The 19,260-nt window shown below is 35.7% G+C and overlaps 1 protein-coding gene across 8 annotated transcripts in view; it reads right to left on the reverse strand.

Annotated features, from left to right (window-relative positions):
• cluha (CLUH binding protein of NUMT mRNA a) overlaps positions 1–19,260 on the reverse strand; it is a 47,514-nt gene that overhangs the window by 19,266 nt on the left and 8,988 nt on the right. For 4 of the 8 annotated variants that reach the window (XM_087283142.1, XM_087283146.1, XM_087283144.1 and 1 more), the window contains exons 2-20: positions 18,707–18,900; positions 18,455–18,626; positions 18,127–18,270; positions 15,895–16,022; positions 15,662–15,816; positions 14,932–15,057; positions 14,224–14,371; positions 13,369–13,461; positions 12,595–13,289; positions 10,730–11,061; positions 7,747–7,848; positions 7,565–7,665; positions 6,490–6,642; positions 6,338–6,400; positions 5,906–6,150; positions 4,140–4,224; positions 3,904–4,057; positions 3,684–3,823; positions 376–456 (exon numbers count right to left, since the gene is read on the reverse strand). In XM_087283142.1, the coding sequence (XP_087139268.1) occupies positions 376–456; positions 3,684–3,823; positions 3,904–4,057; positions 4,140–4,224; positions 5,906–6,150; positions 6,338–6,400; positions 6,490–6,642; positions 7,565–7,665; positions 7,747–7,848; positions 10,730–11,061; positions 12,595–13,289; positions 13,369–13,461; positions 14,224–14,371; positions 14,932–15,057; positions 15,662–15,816; positions 15,895–16,022; positions 18,127–18,270; positions 18,455–18,626; positions 18,707–18,900 (3,311 nt within the window). 8 annotated transcript variants of the gene reach the window in all.

Raw genomic sequence — 19,260 nt, forward strand, 5'->3', positions numbered from 1 at the left:
TGAGAGTAGCTTCACATATCCTGAAAAGTGAAGTAAAAATTATAGATCTCTGGTGGCAGTTAACAGTACAGATTATTAACCTGGCCCGAACCATTCAGACAAAAGCAAAAAAAAAAAAAAAACTATTTATTAGAACACTTTAATATTATTTTTAACCAAGTTTGTATTTTAGGTAGTTCTGATCACATTGATGTATGTGCAGGTGTATAATTTTCTAATACAACAATCATGCAAAGAATGTGGAGGAGTAGCTGTTCCATCAACAATCGTCAATAAATTTGTTTCTGCAAACGACATCATTTGCTCCATCAGAAAGAAAACAGCCTTCTTAAGACTTAGAAGAGTTGTGTTAATAACATGCATGTAGACACTTACATATTCTTGAATAGTATTGGGATGTTCAATACCCAGCACTCTCTCACTCATCAGCACAGCCTTCTGCTGGTTGCTCAGAGCCTTAAAAAGAGAAGGAAAAAACTCAGCATCACTACATGCTAAAATAAACAAATATATAAATTATAGGAGTAATAAATTCAAATTGTCAGCGTTTTAATAGTTTATAAGCACTGAGGTAAGTGGCAAGAGGAACATGTTGGATAACTATTCGGTGATTTTCTTTATATCCATTTGATCATAAAGAGGGCCAGATACAATCTGAAGGCATTTTTGCTATTTCTAGGCAGAATTTTGGAAAAAAAAATAAATCTGTGGATTCATACAGAATGATTTTGGAAGTATCGTAACTAAAAACTTAATATATCAATAAAATAACATGTTTTTATCTTTTATTTAATGATGAAAATGCAAATCCAATTAGATCCACTTAATTGGTAAATAAAGCAAGTCTCTCATATCGTATAACATAATTACTAAAAGACAGAAAATATTATTTTACAAACTGCATCGTAAATAAATCATATAAACATTTTCATATTAGTCAATAATATTGCTAAAATTAGGGGTGTCAAAATTAATTGTTTCTTCGGTGCACGGCGATGCAGACGCGGACAATAAGGTATCGGTTCAGTAATAATCATAACCGGTTATTATGGACTGACGTCATTTATCTCCTATGCGCTCTGTCGCGAGGGAGGTGAGCGCGAGTATTTACAACACTCAGCCAACTCAGGGCCGGCCCGTGGCATAGGCACCATAGGCAAATGCTAAGGGTGCTGTATATCCAGGCGAGCACCAGAAAGGAGCGCGGTTCAGTTGGTTTTGTTTTCGCTATTTCTGACACACATTCAGTTATAGACGGCAATAACTAAAAAACCTCTTACCCTAAAAAGATCTAAAGTGTGTTACCAACAAAACGACAAAGCTGGTTATGTTTCACAGCTGTCTTTCTTTTTTTCATTTATTTATTTTATTTATTTATTTTTTTCGCTCGACATTTCGAGCACTGCTCCGTTTAAGCCCTCGCAATATGTGTTTAGCTGGGAGAGCTTGCGCTGAGAGGAGCTCTCAGTAAGGGACTGTCTGAAAAGTGCTTCTTTTTTTCGTTGGTTTTTTTTTTTTTCGTTGGTTTTTCTGCTCCGCTCAGCGCGAGCTCAAGTGTGTTTGTGTGCATGTGTGTGTGTTTGTTTCTTTGGTGCTGTCTATGTTTGTGTGTTTGAATGAGAGACAGTGTGGTACTATGTGTTTGTGTGTTTATACAGACAGCTTGTTATAGCCTCCCCCCTAAAATATAACACTGTATATGGAAAGCATCGTCAATGCACCATGATGCACCGAGATATTGAATTGAACCGAAGGCATGATAATCATAACCGAACCGTGAGACCAGTATAGGTTCACACCTCTAGCTAAAATTAATTTAAAAATGGAATAAACAAATTAAAACGCATTTACACAGTAAAGAAATAGACTGCATGATTGTGCGTGCAGAAATCCTCAGATTTTTTGCCAGATTCAGAGAGGCCCTAATCATAAGTACATTCTACTAATTAATTAGTACTAATTAATACATATTCAATTAAATAAATGCTAGTTATTCAAAGCTATTAATATGTAGATGAATTTACGTTATCATCCAAACATGTGATAATGATGAGCATTAGAGACTTTCAAAATCTAACCAAGGCTGCATTTATTTAAATCAAAACTACAGGAAATACTGAGCATTCAGAACTGCAACATTGTAAAAGAGTACTGTTTAATGATTAATCGTAACTAATTGTAACAAGTTTGTATTCACATAACATATGTGCATGTGCTGGGTATATTATGCATTCATAAAAGCACGCATACATTTATAGACTTTTATAAAAAAATTTTGATGTAAAACATATAAAATACATATAAAAACATTTCCTTTAACATTGCATAAAGATATGCAACACATAGATGTACGTATTTATATATACATAATAAATATGCACACACAAAGTTTGCGTTTATGTACTTATTTTGTACGCAATTAGACACGATTAATCATTTAACAGCACTATTGTAAGATATTGATTAAAAAGCCCTTTTTTCTATTTTACTGTTTTGATCTTTACTCTTGATGGCAAAGCTGAAGACATTACTCCAGTCTTTAGTAGGGGTGTCGAAATGAATTGTTTTTTGGATGCACTGCAATGCAGAACGCAAACAATACAATATCGGTTCAGTAATAATCATAACTGGTTATTATACATGTAATTTATCTCAAATGTGTTGTATGGAGGTAGCTTACTATGGTGAGGAAGGAGGCTAGGAGTAATTAAAACTACTAAAAGCAGATAACTGTGCACAATTCGCTGCTTGTGGGTTCGCTGGACAGTCTTTCACTGACATCAAAACACATTAGAACCCAGCTAGGAAAAAATTAAAGCTGTAAAATCTCTCTCACTCTCTGTGGCCCATTTGACCTGCTGGCGTGTTCATGGGGTAACATTTTATCTCCTCTCTCGGCTGTTAAAACAATGTTACTTGTGGATTTACACATGTGCATGTCTGCAGAGCAAGTTTTCTCCACCATGTTGCTGACTATAATGGATCAGCTGATCGCCGCAGCAGTCACTGTTTGCTGAACAGCGCGAGAGCCGCACTGACTGTGTGAGTCGATCGCAGCCTTTTCTGTTGATCGCGTGATCAATTATAGACATTTAAGAACTAACTAAACAATGTTCAAAGAGCGAGTGGGATAATATTTACATGTTTATTCGCTATAAATGCTCAGTACGTTCAGCGCACGTACTTTAGTTTTGTTTTATACATTCAAAGAAAGTTTTTTTGAGTGGGTAAAATTAAAAGCACAGTACATATTTCTGACTGTTTGTATTAAGAGATAAAATTGTTTTACAAATAATATACAAATATATTATAAATTTTAATACAAGAATTATTGTGTTGCTAAGTAAAATATCAAATTGTATATGGAAAGTATCGTCAATGCACCGAGATATTGAGAAATGAACCGAATAAATGGCATGATAAACGTAACTGAACCGTGAGACCATTGTAGGTTCATACCCCTAGTCTTTAGTGTCACATGATACTTCAGATTTCATTGTATTTTAAATCATTTGCACAAGAAAAATGTATTATTAGTAAATTTTTAAATAAAAAAAATGAAAAAGAAAGCCTTCCTGAACTGATTTAAACAGTATTGCACATTCATCCACAAAACTCCATTATAAACAAATCAGTCTCCAATATCCAAACGTTGTTTTCTGGCATGTGTTTATGGGTCATACCTCTGGGTGATCGCCCATGATGTAGTTGAGTCGAGCCAGAAGACGCAGGCAGGCACAGATCTCCACATGCATGGCTCCATACACATTGTTGAAGAGGTTCAAGGCCTCGTTGATGAGCTCACAACCCTCTTTTAGAAAGCCTGCGCACCAAGGACGCATCAATCAGCTCTGCAAAAACGTTGAAGGTGTCAAAGCACCGATGATCATTTGTTTTTGTTACCTTGCTGAACCTTGGCCTGTCCGCTCTGGAAGAAATGGAAGGCATCTGAGGCTTTGGGGTTGACGTGCTTCACAACAGGGAAAATGTTCAGGATGTCCTCCTCTGTGAAGGCTGGCTTGTGGCGGCTGTCGAAGTTGTACTCCTTTATCAAGATCTGCAGGGGAGACACAAAGGAAAGGCTTGTCACTACAGGACACCTGACGGAGCACCTCAGAGACACATGGATCAAACACTACCTGAATGCCAGTCTTGATTGAGATCTCCCTCAGCAGGGTGATCTTCTGCAAACCGTACTTCTCCACTGCCTGGTCCACGCTTTCACTGCAAAAAGCACACCATTAGTCTTCAGTTAAAGTAATAGTGTGGTAAAATACTATGTACTTGCCATATTTCCAATATATATTTGATAAAAACCATCCCTAACCCTGCTTTTTACCTAATCTTAGCCAATGAAGTACTTTCTTGAGTAAGAACAAGGCAGTTTTCATTACTAGTATAATTTAATTTAAAGTGCAACAGAAATATCTACAGCTATGTGAAAAAATACTGGAAGACACAATTTAGAAATAGATCTTTCCAGAGAGCTATTCAAAGTGACTGTGGTGATTTTGCTGCCGAGAGAATCTGGATTAAGACCCCAATATGCTTGAAAAGAAACTAAAGAACATCCTAAATCTGGCAGTTCGATACAGCTCAACAAATCAATCTTTTTGGGGAATTCGTTTTTGACTCCTAAACACATTTGTGTTACCATTGCCATCCATAGTGATTACGCAATGTGCACTGATTTTCAGCATCCGTAAACTTCTGATAAAAGGCTGAAGTGACTATTTTCAGTTCAATAAGACTCCTTTTACAGCATTAATAATGTAATTTAATTACAATATACAATTAGTTAAATAGACTTAAGCCTTTATATAGTTGTTCTAACCTAAAACAAGATGAAATGTCATTTAAATGCAAGCGAGCAGTACGCAGGTGCTGAAAGTCCATTGAATATACTGTGGCAAAATGAATTTACATATTTTAAAGACATGGAGCGGAACAGCGGAATTTAATTCAGTGCTTTATGTCCGGTCTAAGACACACTTTATGTGGTCTATCAATCAGGTAGTGATGATCATCAATTTTTAAAGAAAACAGATCTTAAACGTGCCAATTTTAGATTGGCATGACAGTTCATCGGAACTGAGCTTGGTTATAAAAAGTTAAAAGAATATACGCATAGAGCTCACTGCTTTGTGTGTTTTGGAACTCCACCTTCGTTGATGCATGAGGAAATGTTAGAAAAAGTTCAGCAATGGTATACCGTTTTTTGTGTTATTTTTGCCCTCAAAGAATGCAAAATAACTTTATGCAAGTATATCAGGGCCTTTAACAACATATAATACTGACAAAAACTACTTAAATATTTTTTATTAGTTTTTACAGTGACCTTCACTTATTTAGGCCTGTGGTAGACTAGTAAGTATAAAATTTAAACTAAAACCAGTAGGTGGCGACAAACCCATTTTTGAGTGATTAATTGATAAATGAATTCAAAGTTTTAGCAAAGCAGGCTATATTAGAGGCAATAATGATATCAGCTGATAACTTTTCATGTAATAAAATACATTACTGGCTGATAAATTATTTCAGAAATTATCATTGACTGTTAAATGATGATAATGTTGGCCATTAGGGTTATTATATTGTTGCCTCCAACATGAGTTTTCACAGTGAAAAAATGTAAAGATTACTTATTTATGTTTTGTTTTTGTAATCAGGCTTAAGATTTGCATTTATTGCTCTATACATTGGTTACTGATGTCCAAATATAAAGTGATAGTTTCGGTTTCGGCCAAAACATTTATTTTTCAGCGTTCCTACTAAATTTGTTCATTATGATATGCCTGTCTTTATGAAATGATTATTTAATTATTGACTCAAATTTGAATGTATTGTTTAAAGCCCTATATTCCTGGTTAAGAAAAGTGTGTGCTAGTCAATTACTAACTCTCACCATTGAAGACTGAAGTTATAGTAGCCGTGTGCCTCAGAGGTGATGTTCTTCCACAGTTCGCTGGGTGTCAGGCTGGCCCAGGCCGTGTTGTCTCCTCCACCGGGGACACGGTTGCGTCTCTTGCGGCTCTTTTTGCGGGACACCAGCTCATCTGCAGGAAGGTGAGCCACTGCATCTGGGAAAGAGCTCAAGAGGCAGTTGAGGAAGTGGCTCACCGCAGCGGATAAAGCAGAGAGATCCACACCCTGCAAAGAACCCCAAGTATTAAAACAAAGGCAAGTGCGCTACTAAAATAGATCAAAAGCAACCTAAAATAAAACATGGCTGAGGAATGTGTAATGATAGATTAATTATTGCTGCACTACAAATATTCTGATCAGTGGAGCATATGTAAGATGGCAGTTCTGTCATTGCACCACAGTAATAACTCACCTGAAGATATGTTTTGAAGATATGCTTTGCACATCTGGTGATCAGTTCACTGATTCCTATTCTCTGCATATACAAAACAAATAGCAAATACAATTTAGTGTCTGATTAAAAATATAACGTTGAAACTGAAAAAGATAATACACGATCCTTACGTAGATGTGTTCAAGTTGTGCTTTTGCAGGCATGTTATCCATAAACTCCAGCACAGTACCAAGATAACGCACATTAATGCCACGCTGATGAAGGGCTTCTGTCATCGTCGCTCCATCCATAGGCAGAGAGCTGTGATCTAAACAGTCTTTCACCTGAATAAAGTAAAATCATGATTTATTAGCATCAGTAATACTTTAGTTCAAAAACCAAAAGAATTTGCATTAACAAAATCCAATGCTCAATGCTGTTGTATTTATATTAATATCTTGGCCTCCAAATTGTCCAGACATGTAGCTGATTGAACATCGAGGTTCATCGAGGTAAAAGCAGGGTCTTTTAATGGACATGCACCTATTTATTAAATTTCAGTGATCCAAAACAAACTTTAAAGCATTTCTTTTGTCACAGTATATCAATTTGTGTCTGTAGACTTAAATTATAATACAATTTAAGTCATACACTTTTTTAAAATAAGTTTTTGTCTATTGCATTGAGCCATAAATCTCTACTTCAGCAGTACTTACACCAAAGTTGTTCTATTCATATCTATATTTTGAAGGTTTTTATAGAGGGATTTATTAACAATTTTCTTGATTATATACAACAATTTATTCAACAGATCAATTAATTTTGGAGTGATTTTGTATTCTTTAATTATGGCGTGATCAAAAGAGATGTTTAAAAACCCCTAAGTAAAAACCCTTGGCTCTATTATAAACGCCTAGTTTCTGAAACTAAAACTTCCAGGTTTTTGTGCTAGAAATGTATCCAATATAAAAAAAATTTAAGAAAATGTTGCCTTATTTGCATATACAGACAACAATTTAGAAATATTGTATTAAAAAAATGCTTTAAATTCTTATATTATTTACTATTTATAAAAAAATGTTTTACCCAATTCGCCTGCAGTGTCTAAAATGCATAATTCTATAATAAAAAAATTACACATTATATAAATGTAATTTATGCGTTAAATACAAAAAAGTGTAAATATTTTTTCAATTTAGGTGCATTGAATATTGCGCTGATCCTAATGATCAATAAAATGATAGCATTAATAAAGCTGAAACTGACGAGAGAAGGGATCTGGCAGGACACAAGAAAGGCGGCAGCATCTTTGAGAAGCTGCTTCTGTTTCTGAATGTCTTCATTGCTGTCATCCGGGAAACGTACTCCTGTAAAAGATGGATGAGGTCACATGACTAACTCAGTATGTACTGTCAAAAAGATAAATCTCAATTCAATATCCATCATACCTGGAGAAAAGATGTCTGGGTTGAAGCGAATGTCGAAGGAGGTGTTGCTGATGGAGCCCACAGCTTTACAGGCATTAAGCACCACCTCACGACTTTTGGGGTCTGTGAAAAATGAGTCAAATTGAATTTACGTTCACAGACAAATATTAATCAACCACCACCAGGAAAAATAAAAAATAAAAAAGGTTGTTTGGTTAAATTAGGGGTTTTCAAACTCCCAGATGCACTTAAAAATGTAAATATTTAAAAATATATAATAAAATATTTTATTTACAGAAAAAAAACATTTATTTCATCTACAGATATGCTTAAAATAATTAATTATTCTTTCTTTATTTAGAATTTTTATTGTTTAATTAAAAAAAAATCCTCTCAGTAAAAATAAAGAACAAGCTCACTATTTGTACTAATTTGAACTGATAACTGTTCAAATGATCTATTTTAATAAGAAAATTTACCTTTCTAATTTAATTACTCTTCACATCAAAACATTTGAAAACCCCTGAGATCAGTTTTAGCATAATTTACAACAGGATTACAGGATCACCATCACCACAAGTTAATTCTACACACAACAAATTAATTGTTGTTGTTTTTTTTAATAAAAATCAAACTTGAGAAAGATTAGCAGGGAATGTGTAGTCTGGTTGGGGGGTGAGGGGATAAACTGAACACGGTGGAGCCCGATTATCATAAAACCAATCCAGGAGGCCCACTTCAATGAGCCTCAGAGAGAACAGTAGCAACAGCACAGAGGGATGCACTGACCAAACACACACAGCAAATCAAAAACACAACAGCAAAACTGCTGATCAGTCCCTCTAGTGTTTAGAAAGACATTTTTCAGATTTGTGCGGCCTCAAATGACTCATGTTTTTTATTTTTTAGCAAATTTATCAAAATATGTGCCAACAAATATGTGCCAACATTTGATACATTTCATGTGTTTTGCTGTGAAAATGCAGACAGCAATCTTGTAAAAGATTTACTTTTATGACCTGAATATCCATTGGGCTCTGTGTTTTATATAAAGAAAACACAGTTTTTACCTTTTAAGACTGTAAAGCATTTTTTAATACACAGAAAACTGTAAATGACTAAAATAAACCAAACTTTAGCATTAGAATCATGGAAAAATATAGTATATTTTTTAAATATGATGTATTTGTTTGCTAAAACAATTAGCATTGTAGACCTCCTAAACTGCATTTTGTCCACCTCAATTGTAAAATGACAATACATAAAGTTAAGAACATAAAATGTCATTTTACTAGATTATCTATAATTAAAACAGTATATAATATTTACATATACTGTGCAACCCAACAGTCAACTTTATCAAATGAAATGTGTAGTTAACTCAAAATTTACTGAAAGTTAATTCTACTCATTTCGAAAGTTTATCTCCGTTTTAAAGTTAAGAAGTTAATTAAATACTTCATTACTTCAACCTAAATGGAGTAGGTTCACAGTACTCTTATAGATTCGTTTAACTCAAATGGTTTGTAGCAATCGATTCCTTAATCGGTTTGAGTTGCCTTAATTTATTGTATTTTACAGCACTCAGTTGGTTCGAGTTCTCTTAATTTATTGGGTTTTACTGTGCTCAAATTGCTTCGTTTACTCAAATGGATTAAGTTCACAGTACTCATTAGGATTAGTTTTTAAACTTAAATAGTTTGTTGCAATCAATTTCCTCAGGGTTTGTGTTACGTTAACTTATTAAGTTTTTTAATTAAGTTTTACAGTGTACATTTTATACAAAGTAGTCTGCTATTCTATTGAGATTTCTTGAAATTTACATTTGGATGACTCTAGAATAATGGATACATTTAGCACTTCCTAGATAAACCTATTATTTTACAACAACAAAAACACCTTTAATTTAAGAGTTTTGAAGATCACAAATTATATTAAAGTTAGGTCTAAAAATAATGTTTGAATGTGCATTTAGGGACATTTTGTCTTGAAAATAGTCATTTGAAGCCTTCCATTATAACTATTTTTGACCATCTCTGCCTTCAGAATCATGCATTTCATCATGATTATAATGAACAAAGGGTAGTTTTCATCTTTGTACGTTTACTCTAAGTTAAATTAACACTCCTATTTTCTGAATTAATTGTAATTTCAATTATTGAAAAAACAGTGTCTGTTGCTAAATTCTTTTTAATTGTTATATTGGTTATAAAAACCCATAAACCTTCGAGCACTCATAGAAAAAGCATGCAACTTGCTCCAGATGACTTTACTTCCTCTGGCGGGAAATATCTGAAGGCACTGAAGGATGTCATCATTCTTCTCTTATTCATTTTGTACAAAATGTTTAGGGAAGTAGTAGACTCTGTTATTGGTGATACTTCAGTGAATCTCTCATGCACTTTTTTAATAAACTATATTGTAAAATTCAGTTTTAGACATGCCATGTGGTATCTGGTTTTAAGTTAGCATCTTGAGCTAAAGCACAAAATGGTGGAAAACATTAACTCTGTTACTGTCAACTGTTAAAAGTTAAAACTACAATAAGTAACCGAATCAAACGATCCCTTTCACATTTAAGCGTTTTGCATTATTTCAGTTTTGCATTAAGTTCAGTGATCAATTTAGTGTGTGAATACTTTAAATGGCTAACTGATACATGCAATAATGTCAAAGCTTATAAGTTTGCTCAAAATCAGCTGCAATTTTTTTGTATTTAAAGCTTCTCTGAATTTCGTGATCCTCCATGATTTAGCAATTATGGGGACTATCTAAAGAGTCAAGGACACAAGTCTTGTGGAGCCAAAATAAAAAAAATAGTAATAATTAGAAAAACAACTAATTAAGTGTGCATATCTCTGTCAGCTGTTGCCCTTGTTTCCTCTCAGGCTCTTTTTTGTTCTCTCTCAGGACGTACCGATACCGGATCCATCTTCTGCTGCTAAGGACTCGGCCAGCTCTTTAGCTTGGGCAAGTCCGGGAATATTTTCATCAGCTTCCTTACCCTCCAGAGGCCCATCACAGCCTCCGTTCTGCCGCTCTGCAGCCAAAGGCTCATGGGTACCATTGATGCTTGCTACAGGAACCTCGGTCATGGCTTCCTGGTTTTCAGCAGAAGAGTTCTCTGAGACAGTGGTGGCCTCCGAGTCTTCAGGGGTCAGCGTGGATTCAGATGAAGTCGGAGAGTCTGGTGTGCCATCACAGGATTCTAGAGCCAGAGGTTTGTTTTCAGATCCAGCACCTGCAGCATTTGAGTCCTGCAGAGCTGCAGTCTTGTCTTTGTTTGCTTTCTGCTGCATTAGTTGGAGTGCTGCCATCTTCATGAAAAGGAGATATCTGAGACACACACACACACAAGGACAACATGTTTAAACTAAAAAAAAAAGCATTTATAGCACATTGATTCCACCCTATGTTTTTTTTTTCATTTTGCTTAATATAAATTCATTACTGAACATGCAATTCAGAAACTTATTGGTAGCAGACTGTTTGACGCTCCAACATAAAAATATACCTATACTTATGTTATTTTAATTTTGTAAGATTTACTATTAAAACATTACTACAAATGATAACTATTGTATAATATTTATAAAAACACTACTAATAATAATGCTACCAACAACAACAGCAGCAGCAATCAGGCTGATTTATGGTAATGTATGAATTATGTATATTATATAGGGGTGTGACCCTACACTGGTCTCACAGTTCAGTAACAATTATCATACCATCGATTTGGTTCAATTCACATCATGGTGCATTGATGATGCTTTCTATACATAATTAGATTTTATCTTCCCAACACAAGATGAAAACCTATAAATATATTAATATTTATATATTATTTGTAATGCAGTTTTGTCCTTTAATACAGTAAGATATATGAACTGTAGCTTTAATTTGACCTGCTCAAAGAAAACACTCTTTTTTGAATGTATTAAACAAAACTCCAATACATGCACAGAAGACAGCGCAAGCATTTATAGCAAATAAACTAATGTCAATATTATCCCGCTTGCTTTTTGAGCGCTAACAGGCGAGGTCTTACACTCCTATGAATGGTCATGTCTTCACCTGCTCAACAGAAAGAACTGCGATTGTCATTAGAAATGAAAGCACTGTTTACTGATGAGTGACGCGGGAAGGAAAGCCGCGGTTACAGTCTTTATGCGCATCATTTGCGGTTATCACAGGTAATCCATAATAGACACAGTGGAGAAAACTCGCATCACAGGCACGCTCGTGTCTGGATCCACAAGTATTGTTTTAACAGCCGAGAGGAGAGGAAAAGTTACCTCACGAACACTGCAGCGGGTCAAATGTTGAAAGTAAGAGAGAGGCAGAGATGGATTTTTACAGCATTTCTCCCTAGTAGTGAAATACATTCTAGCAAACTCACAAGCAGTTGAATTGTGCATAATTATCTACCTTTTAAGTAGTAAGAGCGTTATTTACTTTCCCTCGCCTCCTTCGCCATATTATTTTGCTGCGAAATCGCACATGGAAGATAAATGACGTCAGTACGTAAAAACCGGTTAAGATTTATTACTGAACCGACATAATTACATATATTTAAGCAACCTCCATGTTTTTTACATTTTATTTAACTACGTTTATAATCTTACAAACAACAAAACTATTACCAAACATGGGATTAATACATTTCTTAGTAACACTTTATAGTAATGTGGACTTGTACAACTTTTTCTAAAAAGCGTTACCCATAAATGTAAAGATCATGTTTATTAGACAACAAATTTGAGCTAAACTCTCAAATAAAATTAATTTTGTTAATCCATAAAAATTAATTAATTAATTAATTTTATTAAATTTATTTAAATTAATCCAGCATGTTGTGTTTTGTACCTGTGCTCAACAAAGGCCTCTATGAGCTCCTGACGTAAGCAGGCCAGACGATGGCGATGCTGTCTGGGGAAGCCCAGCTTCTGGCTCTCGGGGGTGAGCTCCTCCCCCTCCACTGGCAGGAAATTCAGGTCTGGAGGGAAAGTGCGCAAAAGGTCCAAGATATAATGTCGGCCATCATTGCCAATGATACCCTTACACTCCACCGAGGAGCAAAGCTCAACAGCGCTGTCCTTCTCATTGAGCACCGCATGGCGCTGCACCTTCAGCGGGCGACTGGTCTTCTCCAGCAGCTCCAGATATTTTGGATGCGACACTACAGTCTTGCCAAAATCAATGGAGCCATAGATGACGCTCTGCTCCTGCTCTCGCTCCAAAATGCCTGGAATGATGGACTGCGCAGTTACACGGTATCCTCTGTAGTCAACCACCACTGTTCCCAAAGTGTAGAGTCCTTCCACATCTACAGCGCTGTATGCTCGCACCCCGTTCAGGTCATTGGTAGGGGCGGCATGGGCAGCAGAGTCTCCGCCGAGCTCCCTGTAGTGGTCGCGCACGTCAAAACCTAAGCTGAAGAAGATGTTGTTCCAGATGAACATCTGCATGCGCGTTTCCTCACCAGGGTTGATGGCCATGACGTTGCCATCAATGACCGCCATCGCACCACGGGTCGCCGCAGCGGCAAAGTCACTATGAACCTGAGGAACAGAAGTGTGTTTGAGCTCAAAGGAGTTTGGGAGACGAAATACTGAAGCTTTGTGTTGTTTGTGTGTTCACCTTGAATATGGCTCGCTCTCTAAGCAGGCGCTCTGGAAGGTTCTTTCGAGTAAGTTCTCTGGTTGTCTGAAGCTCCTCGTTCCAGTCTCTAGTCTGTCATGGAGAACAAAGAAACTTCCGTTATAAAGCAATAAACAAAATAATGAGATATTAAAGGGATAGTTCACTCCAAAATACATATTTAGTAATCGTTTACTCAGACACAAATGAAGAGAGTTTATTAAAGAATAATGTAAACCGGTAGCCACTGACATCTATGATGGGGAGGAAGGGAGAGTCATTTATGACAAATTTTATTTCTGTTTGAACTATCCTTTTAAGAAAGAACCAAAGACAAAAACTCAATCATCCATTTATTATTTTTAGTCATAAGAGAAAACTTTGCAACATTATCATCTTGCATATTTAATTTCTTTCTTCATCAACATCACAGGATTCGACTTTTGCATTGATTTAATACCAGACATTTTAAAATGTGAGACAGCAAATTGTAATTGAGATATGCATTTATGGATAATTAGGATCATAGATCAGTTTTTAAAAGTAAAATATACATATTAATTTCTAAAGCAGATCTTAAATTACTCACAGGATTCGTATACATTTAGGTCACATGATACGTATACATTTATTTTGTTGATTTAAAGTAAAATCTAATGGACTGAATCTGCAGATGCTGTTGTCTGTTCATTTTCCTATGACACTCGATATCTTTACCACACTCATTTGTGGCATTTTTCTACACTTGTTAAAAACTAACCGGTGCTGAAAAACAGGGTATCCTCATAAATTCTTAACAAAAAAAAAAAAAACACACACACCAAAATAAAAAAAAAACAATAATTTAGAGCATACTTGGCCAGGTATGTGCTCCTCATAACCCAGTCGGGAGGTGTAGGCGTCCTCCGCTCTCACACAGTCCATAGCATGATCAATCAGTGGTGCAGTCCAGCTGTACACTTGAAAGGGAGTGGCTATTCTCTCAAATGGATGCCTCTGAACCCTAATGAAAATTACCAAACCAATATTAATAACAGGACATGATAACTGAATAAATTCAGGGGGAATAATCACATATCACATGTAAACATTTACAAAAGGGTTTTTCAACTAGAAGACATCACACCTCAACTTAATTACAAAATCTTACTCTTAAAATTTTTAGTATTAGTAGTAGATTAAAATAACACATTAAATTAAAACGTTAAAACACAATTAAGCAGTGAACAGATTTTTTTCCCTCAATAACTGTTTTATCACAAAACAAACAGAATAAAGTTAAAACATACAGAATATAGTTAACTTTAATTTTTTTGTTAACATACAAGACAATGCGTCAATAATGCACACAAAAACATGCATGCTGCTACATTCAGATAAGCTATATCATACTCTAGAGTATAATGTTAATTGTACATGGAAATGTGTCCTGGTGAAGATAAGATGGGTCACGATTCTCTTAGCAGGGTACAGCCGATTGTTTCAGATGTAAATTCTCTTTGTAAATCTAATCAGAGCATAGGTATGATGTGAAGTAAAGTGATCTTAATAATAGTGCAGTACCTCTTCTTCTGCAGAGTGGTGAAGTTCTTCTTAAAGGCAGCGCTGATCTGGCTTAGTAGTTCCACTAAAGAGTGACTGAGGAAGCTGGGATTGGCTGGCTTGGGGCTGAAGTTATAAGTAGTGGACCTGAAACAGATCAAAAATGTTCAACTCATTTAAATGCAATCTATAATAATTGTCATCATATTTTCAGAAAACGCTGGAATTATTCTTTATTTACATACTTAGTTTTCATATATATTTCCCAATACTATTTAACTAAAACATCACTCATACTTTACTAAGAGGCACCCATTTTGTTAGCAAGGCTTCTAAAAAAAAAAAAGTGTCCCAGCCAGTGTTCTGACTTAAATCCAATTGAGAATCTGTGGAGGGAGCTAAAGATCAGGGTGATGGTAAGGAGACTCTCTAACATGAAATAGTTAGAGCTCATTGCTAAAGACGAGTGGGCAAAGCAAGTTGTGGCAAATTTACTTATGTTTAAATTTTTTTTAAGTTATTTATTAATTAGTTTTATAATCTAAAAATAAATTACACAAATATGGTGATCATGAACAATTAAATATACAATACCTCCTGCTTATAATCAATTTAGGAAACTGGTTGCAGAGGACATCCTTATTTCTTTTTTGGTATGATTTTCAAATACTTAGTTGCAACTTACAAATAATAGTTTCACTAGAACTTTTTAGTATTAATGTTACAAATTAATTTCAAGTGACACTCTTACTGATTGAGGTAGAATCCGCGTGTGGAGGCAGTGATGCTGACGTGTCTGTCCTCAACAGTCACGATGTACAGATACATGAGGTCACCGTGCATTTTTCTGTTGCCGGGCGGAGGGTTCCAGCTACTCATGGTCAAAACCTTCAGGCACTGCATAGGCTGCAGATGGAGGCGAAAGCAGTCAAAATCAAAACCAAGGCATCTGATGTCATAGCAAAATCTTTTATCAACTCTCACCTTCCAGTCTTTGTTTTGTGGCTGAAGGGGAACTAAAGGACGCTCTTTGCTGCCTGGCAGAATGTGTTCGGGAGGTGTGCAATCAATCTGCTCAAGTTCACTGCCCTTCTTTTTGCGCTTGCCAGTATCTGCGGAGGAAAGAGCAAAACGCTCACCAATAGGACTGCAGGATATATCACAACAAAATTAATCTTGGGACGTGGACTAGTGCAGTTGTCAAATAGTGAGATTTATTTAAATAAACATGTTACTGGTTTCAGAGTGAAGAGTGTCATTTAAACGGGTAGTTTATAATATAGTCTGTTTCACAGTGTCAGAATAGCTCAGTTCATTTGCTGTGAATAAAGTCATAGCTGCGAGTAGAAAATGTTAATGAACATACAATGCCTGAAACCAGGAGTGCAGTTATTAATTGATGGCAACACACTAAAAATGTTTTATGCCATACCGTTTCATACAACAGTAAAATCACACAATACATAATACTAAAACATTCCTTAAATCACCAAAATATTAACACGAAACATGCTTAAGTTTTGGTTTGTTTTATTCTCAATTCACTCCCAGATTGTACAATCAATCAATGCACTTAATCATTTCTGGTAATAAATTAACTTACATACAATTATTCGATATAAAATTGAAATAAGCTGACATAATAAAAACAAATAAATAAAATTGTTTAAAACTAAATTAAAAAATATATTATTTTCATTCATTAAACATTTTAATTAATAAATATTTATTTAATTATATAAATAAATATAATTTATAAAAAATAAATTAATGAAAAAACATGAAAAATCTTTTTTTTTTTTTTTTAATTGGAAGTTTTTTTGACCAAATGTTTATTTTCCAAAACTTAAAATAAAATTCTTTCCAAATATTCAAGTCATCAGGTGAATCTCACTGTATTTTTTTTTTCAAAACTTTTCTTTTGAAAAAGACCACTCTCTGTTTGATTAGGGTGTGGGTGGACTAATGACATCAATTCTGCAAATAATAAGGGTGTCACGATCCTCCAAATCCTCGATTCGATTACATTTTTGATTCTAAAGGCACGATTTGATTTTCGATTATGAATAATTAATTAATTAATGACCAATTAATTATTTGTAGCCTACCGTTTAAACTACCTGACCTGCATGGTCTTTGTTTTACCCATAAACAAATCATACAGTAAATGAATAAAGGCAAGATACACACATAATTACCACCTGTCAATCACTTTTTCTGCGGGACTCGTGAATAGGCAGTGATCTGTGTCGTTATAATGGCGTCGGTAAAAAAGACGCACAACCAACAGGAACCAGCCAACAGTATCTGAGGTGTTCGCTAAAATGACAAAGTACAAGTGAGTGAAAGATTGAAGCAGTCCTCTGACTGCCTGGACCTGCTGTCTCGAGCGCAAGGCTGTATGTGCGTCTGTGTCTGTGTGGTCACGTGATGTGCATTTTCAGAGGTAGAGAGGAAGGAGGGCTGCTCAGAAATGCTACACGCCACTGTGGATGTCAAATCGTTGTCGTTCTAAAATGCCATTTAAAAAAACAAAGACAGTGTAAACAGGATCTGAGTGTGTACTTTTCGTGAGCGGATTTGCAACGGGGGCGGGCGGAGGATCGCGATGCCGGTGTTGTCTATCGGACGAACCGTACGTAATACGTACATAGCAGAGCTTGCAAAACAGTGTTTTTTTTGTCGACAACACGAACGTTGTCAACATAACTCACTGGAAATCCAAAATGCTTACACACCGGCGACTTCATTGAAAGAGGAGAGGGTTTAAGTTCTGTCGACGGGTCTCCTGCTTCCGCAGTTTAACAAGCACTTCAACGAGCCTGTTTTTTTCCCGCTTGGCAAGCCAAGCTGACGTGACATGGGGGCGTGGCAGCATCGACGATTCTATTTTTTGATTCGATAATCGAAATTGAGCATAAATTTAGATCGATTTCGACCCCTAGTAAATAATGTAAAATTTTTGCAAAGACAATAATTTTTTCATCATTAGACATTGTTTCCCGAGGACCCATGGTTATTAATTTGTTTTGCCCTCAAAGTGCCGGTAGCTGTTGACTTGTATTTTATGAATCCCCAAGAACCGCAGTTTCAGCTTTAATGTCCTACTAGGTGAAAAAACATGAGATGGTCTGGGGGTGCATAAAATAACTACATTTTTTTTCTATTATTGGGTGAATTATCTCAACGCAAACTCGAAATTTTTCTGTCACTGACCTCCAAGATCTCCTTCTGAGAAGACGCTGAGGAAGGAGAGGGAGTTGCAGTCTACTCCATTATAAGCATCTGATGGATCCAGGCTCTTCAGCAGGTCCCTGATGTGACGGACATGAATGCGAGCTTCACGCACTGTGTAGGGCTCTACAGGAAACGCACAACAGCATTAATAGCCCTAGATAACACTAAAATGTACTCAAGCGAAAGTTCACATTTTTAAAACAGTTAGTAAAGTACAATTCCTGAGAAAATCCTACTTACAGTATTTTTTGTATTTGTGATAAGTTAATTTACACCACTGTACTTGATATAAGATTCTGAACCGTACCTTCGACCACTTTAAGAAGCGAGCCTTCCTGAAGGCCCTCGATGGATTTCAGCTCGGCAAAGTTGTCGAGAACATTTCCGTCGAGCTGTAAGGAGAAGCAGGTGCGATGGCAGGTGTCCTCTCGGTCCATCAGAACTTGATGAATCTCCTGTACCATCTCTTGTGGAGACACCTGAGCACGGACCACAGGTTTTGTTGCAATACTTTGTTATGAACGTCCCAATGAAAGTAATGAGCAGTTAGTGGGCTCACCTGAAGGTCAAAGGGTTCGGTTCCTGGTGCTTGGATCTTCACAGTGAAGCCAGTGTCTTGAATTACGATTACTTCTTGTTCGTTAGCATCTTCTGCTTGGTCTGCGTCGCCACTGCCGTCCTGCTTTGAGTCGGCCTCCTCCGCCTGATCATGACCCGCATCCCCGTTCATCACTGCTGTCTCAACACCGTGCCCTAAGGAGACAAGACATTAAAAAAATTGAAGGAATAAAGTCAACAGAGAATTTTTTTTGTGTTGTTGTTTTTGACAAAAATAAAAAATAAAAATCCCTTTAACCGAGACCAAGAAACTAAAATTAATAAAATGCAAATTATATAAAATATAATTATATATTTAAGTGTTCCAAATTGTTTAATATACTGCTCAAAGTAAAGGGGTTTCACTTTGTGGTTAGAGTGGGGTTGACAAATAAAGCTGAAGTACAAAAAAAAGTCATAAAACTAAGCTAATTTAATTTGTTTATAATTAGTAATACTGAACAGAAAAATAATGATCTCAGTTTTATTGTAATATTTTAATTTAAGTTAATTTGA

Source organism: Danio rerio, chromosome 15 (genome assembly GCF_052040795.2).
Source record: "Danio rerio strain M-AB ecotype USA chromosome 15, GRCz13ab, whole genome shotgun sequence".
Taxonomy (NCBI): Eukaryota; Metazoa; Chordata; class Actinopteri; order Cypriniformes; family Danionidae; genus Danio; species Danio rerio.